The 4,726-nt window shown below is 41.0% G+C and overlaps 1 protein-coding gene across 1 annotated transcript; it reads right to left on the bottom strand.

The window, feature by feature from the left end:
• Nucleotides 1-1,635: 1,635 nt before the first annotated feature.
• On the bottom strand, nucleotides 1,636-4,707 carry hspa1b (heat shock protein family A (Hsp70) member 1B). The gene is made up of 2 exons (XM_074681099.1): nucleotides 4,338-4,707; nucleotides 1,636-3,580 (listed from the first exon to the last, which is right to left on the bottom strand). The coding sequence occupies exon 2, from the start codon at nucleotides 3,556-3,558 to the stop codon at nucleotides 1,636-1,638; it is 1,923 nt and encodes a 640-aa protein (XP_074537200.1). The 5' UTR covers nucleotides 3,559-3,580; nucleotides 4,338-4,707.
• Nucleotides 4,708-4,726: the final 19 nt, after the last annotated feature.

Here is a 4,726-nt window from a genome sequence, read left to right as displayed (position 1 = left end):
TCCAATCACACAGAGAGAGAGAGAGAGAGAGAGAGAGATGGGTTGATGAAGTGTGTGTTTGTGTGAGAGAGTTAGAATAACAGAGATGAGAGCAGTACCACCGATATTTCATCAACTGTCAATTCACTTTTTTGTCGACTGTTATATAATTCAGTTTGTGTCATCATAGGGGAAATGTTCGCCTGGCATGATGCACACATTTATTTGAAATTAATAGATCCTTAGTTTTTATCTATAAAGAGGACCAATAATAATAATAATAATAATAATAATAATAATAATAATAATAATAATAATAATAATAATATCCAGTAGCCTGTAAAAGAAGTGCATACGTCCTAATAAACTTTCCACACAGTCTTTATACACTAGTATTTTGATTTCTCAATACAAAATAATTTACCTGAAATTTCATCCTTGATAAAACAATAAAAATAAAATAAAATGTCAAAGTTTGATTTTGTTACAGGTCTTACTGAAAGGCTAGGATTACTTGGTGTCTGTGTACTCTCTAACGTGATACGTCAGGTGACACCTGAAGTGTGCGACATGAACTCCTGATCTTACTAAGATGTCACAAGAGTGCCATCTAGTGGATGTTATATTGACCAACATATGTGCAGTGTAGGGTGAGCATCCGTCCTCTTCTGCTCTGATATGTCATCCCTTTCAGTCGTAAAATTGGTGGATTTTGTTCTATAGACCATTATCATTAATAATAAAACGCCAAAGGCAATATACCGATGTAACTCCAGTCAAGATGTTGCGCATGCGTCATGGCGCGAAAGACCCATGCCTCTCTTTTTCTCAGATCAAAACAGAAAACATGCTTAGACTGCTCGATCTCATTTTCTTTCACTATAATTTTGAGCCGTTACTCATATTTTTACATTAGTCCTAATAAAGCAAAATCGAACGAACTCTCTTTTTCATTTGTTCATCAAACAAAACAAAACAAAACAAAACAAAACAAAACAAAACAAAACAAAACAAAACAAAACAAAACAAAACAAAACAAAATGTCTTTTTTTCTTTTTGTTGAACTAAGATTTTAAGAAAGTATTGATATTTTTGCACAAAAGAAATAAATCACTGAGTTATGGGCTACCTCTCTCTTTTGTCTTTTTATTCAAATTTGACTTTGTTGCATCTGGGAAGAATATATTTTATTATTGACATAATTAATGTTTTGTTTATATTGTTCACTCTTTAAAAAGTCAGGGCATCATGAAATAAAAAGCAAAACAAAAAACTTCCTGATTAAGATGTACAATGTTTGTTTTCCAGTTAGTAACAGTTTAACACGGGTGCCTTTTTTAAAGCTTTTTTTTATGTTAAAAATACTTCTGTTTGGCTCAGCAGCAAGTACCAGATGGGATTAAGCCTTTATGAAGTCACCCTATGAGGTTGTCATTGCCTTGTTTATCTAAAAAGAGAAGCAAAGTTAGACTTCATCCTTTCCTTTTCCACAATGAATCATTGTACAAAAAAGACAAATGTAGGAGAGATTTATTTTATTATCTTTAAAATAACACAACTATCGGGGAAAAAAAAAAACAATCAAATGACAACTTAACTTTTAAACAACATGAGGCCTGGATATCTCTGTGAAATAAGTCCAGTTTATCCATCATCTTAGTCAACTTCCTCAATAGTGGGACCCTGAGAGCTGCACCCAGCCTTGTTTCCACAGCTGCCAGATGGTGCTGCCCCCTGCTGGTACAACTTGGTCACAATTGGATTGCACACCTTTTCTAGTTCTTTCTGCTTATGCTCATATTCCTCTTTCTCTGCCAGCTGGTTGTTTTCCAGCCAGGAGATTGTTTGGTTACATCTGTCAACGACCATCTTTCTATCCTCCTCGCTGATTTTTCCTTTCAGACTCTCGTCCTCCACACTGCTCCTCATGTGGAAGGCGTATGACTCCAGGGAGTTTTTTGCTGCTATCTTCTCCCTCTGCATGTCATCCTCAGCTTTGTACTTCTCTGAATCCTGCACCATGCGCTCAATCTCCCCTTTGCTCAAGCGACCCTTGTCATTAGTGATGGTGATTTTGCTCTCTTTGCCGGTGCTTTTGTCCACTGCGCACACGTTCAGAATGCCATTAGCATCAATGTCAAAAGTAACTTCCACCTGTGGCACACCTCGAGGTGCAGGAGGGATACCTGTGAGATCAAACTTTCCCAGCAGATTGTTGTCTTTGGTCATAGCTCTCTCACCTTCATACACCTGGATCAGCACACCTGGCTGGTTATCAGAATATGTGGAGAAGATCTGGGTCTGCTTGGTGGGAATGGTGGTGTTTCGTTTAATCAAAGGTGTCATGACTCCACCAGCAGTCTCAATACCAAGAGACAGGGGAGCCACATCCAGCAGCAGTAGATCCTGCACGTTCTCTGAAGTGTCACCCATGAGGATGGCAGCCTGGACCGCTGCTCCATAGGCCACAGCTTCATCTGGGTTGATGCTCTTGTTCAGATCTCTGCCATTAAAAAAGTCCTGAAGGAGCTTTTGGATTTTGGGAATTCTTGTGGAACCACCAACCAGAACAATTTCATGGATCTTGGATTTGTCCAGCTTGGCATCTTGAAGGGCCTTTTCAACTGGTTCCAGTGTTCCTCTGAAGAGCTCAGAGTTGAGCTCCTCAAAGCGTGCTCTTGTGATGGAAGTGTAGAAGTCAATCCCCTCAAACAAAGAGTCGATCTCGATGCTGGCCTGGGTGCTGGAGGACAGGGTCCTCTTGGCTCTCTCACAGGCTGTACGCAGCCTCCTCACTGCTCTCTTATTCTGGCTGATGTCCTTCTTGTGTTTTCTTTTGAATTCCTCAACAAAGTGGTTGACCATGCGACTGTCAAAGTCTTCTCCTCCAAGGTGAGTGTCTCCTGCAGTGGCTTTTACCTCAAAGATGCCATCCTCGATAGTCAGGATAGACACATCAAAGGTGCCTCCCCCCAGATCGAAAATGAGCACATTGCGTTCTCCTCTTTTGCCTTTGTCCAGGCCATATGCGATGGCTGCTGCAGTGGGCTCATTGATGATCCTTAGAACATTCAGTCCAGAGATCACACCAGCATCTTTGGTGGCTTGTCTCTGGGAGTCGTTGAAATAAGCCGGAACTGTAATGACTGCGTTTGAGACCCTCTGACCCAGGTAGGCCTCAGCAATCTCCTTCATCTTAACCAGCACCATGGAGGAAATCTCCTCTGGGTAAAAGGTTTTGATCTCCCCTTTGTGCTCCACCTCGACTTTTGGCTTCCCATTTTCACTGATCACCTTGAAAGGCCAGAGTTTCATATCAGACTGGACAACGGGGTCACCAAACTTCCTCCCAATGAGCCGTTTGGCATCAAAGATTGTGTTGGTGGGGTTCATGGCAACCTGGTTCTTGGCAGCATCCCCAATCAGCCTCTCTGTGTCAGTGAAGGCCACGTAGCTGGGAGTGGTCCTGTTTCCCTGGTCGTTTGCAATGATCTCCACTTTGCCATGCTGGAAAACCCCAACACAAGAATAAGTGGTGCCCAGATCAATGCCAATTGATACTCCTTTGGCTGAGGACATTTTGATAGGTGCGTTAGAAAATCTGGGGGACAAAGAAAAGAACAAGAAAAATCTGATTTTTAATTCTAAAATGTTACTTATAACAAATAGGTTGCACTTGAGAATTTTTAGACAATTGTCTTGTTACATTCAGCTCTACATCTCCACGTGTTTGTAAAGTGTCAAACTTAGGGATGGGTACCGAATTAGGTACTTTAATAGGTACCGACCAAACTCTGTCAAAAGTACCGGGTACCGGTTCATGTAAAACCAAAAGGTACCATGTTTATAGTGTATTTATTTGTATATCATCAAAATACTGTTTTTCTTGCATACCCACCACATAGAAATGATACCAACTTAAACTCTTGCTGCCCAGTTCCATTACCATGATAAATTGTAAGACAAAGTACTTTTTTTTTTTTTTTTTTTTTTTTTTGGGGGGGGGGGGGGGGGGGGGGGGGGGGGTGAAGCCTCTAAATTATTAAAAATAGTTTGCATTATCCAAATGTCCAAAACCACAAGCCCCTTTGCGTGTCTAGGTTCCCAACTTTAATAACCGCTTATTGTACCATAAATCCACTTCATACAGTCAACGAATACATACAGGGCAGAAGTCACACATTTTTACATCCTACTTTTTATGTTTTTCTAGGGAGGGGAGTTACAAACTTTAAAAAAGTTAGAAAAAAAATAAATGAAAAGAACAAAAAAAGAGGATCCATTTGAATAACAGCGAAGAGCCCAACTTCCTGATTTAAGTTAAAATATGTGAAGTCTGAAAACAAATATGTACTTACAGTAGTGATAATCTCTCTGATGCTCAAAGATGCAGAAGCCTCTCAGCTGAGTCCCCCCCTGTGTAATTTCTTCTCTTCCTCTGTGTGGTTCTTCTAATGCCGGCAGTTGCTCTGTCCCGTCACTTATATAGTCTCTACAGTGTTTCCAGAACGCTCCAGCACCCCCCTGACCCCCCTCCACACAGCTCCATGACTCAACTGATAATATTAGTAGCTCGTGGAGCGGTGAATATTCCAGAGCAGGACAGCAGAGTGACGCTCTGCAGGCAGGGCTGACTGTAGAGGAGCACAATGTGGTGAATGTGGCACATCGAGGTGGGAGGATAAGAAAGGCCATGACTGTATGATAATGGTTAATAACTGTAACAACATAAATACACATGCACCCC

The sequence above is a fragment of the Halichoeres trimaculatus genome, unplaced genomic scaffold (assembly GCF_033239565.1).
Source record: "Halichoeres trimaculatus isolate MK-OKI-2021-1 unplaced genomic scaffold, fHalTri1.1 fHalTri1_scaffold_11, whole genome shotgun sequence".
In the NCBI taxonomy this organism is placed as follows: Eukaryota; Metazoa; Chordata; class Actinopteri; order Labriformes; family Labridae; genus Halichoeres; species Halichoeres trimaculatus.
This window is presented reverse-complemented; position numbering and strand designations above follow the sequence as displayed.

What these genes read in the sequence shown, in the direction of transcription:
- hspa1b (XM_074681099.1), bottom strand. Translation starts at nt 3,558, where the DNA reads ATGTCCTCAGCCAAAGGAGTATCAATTGGCATTGATCTGGGCACCACT.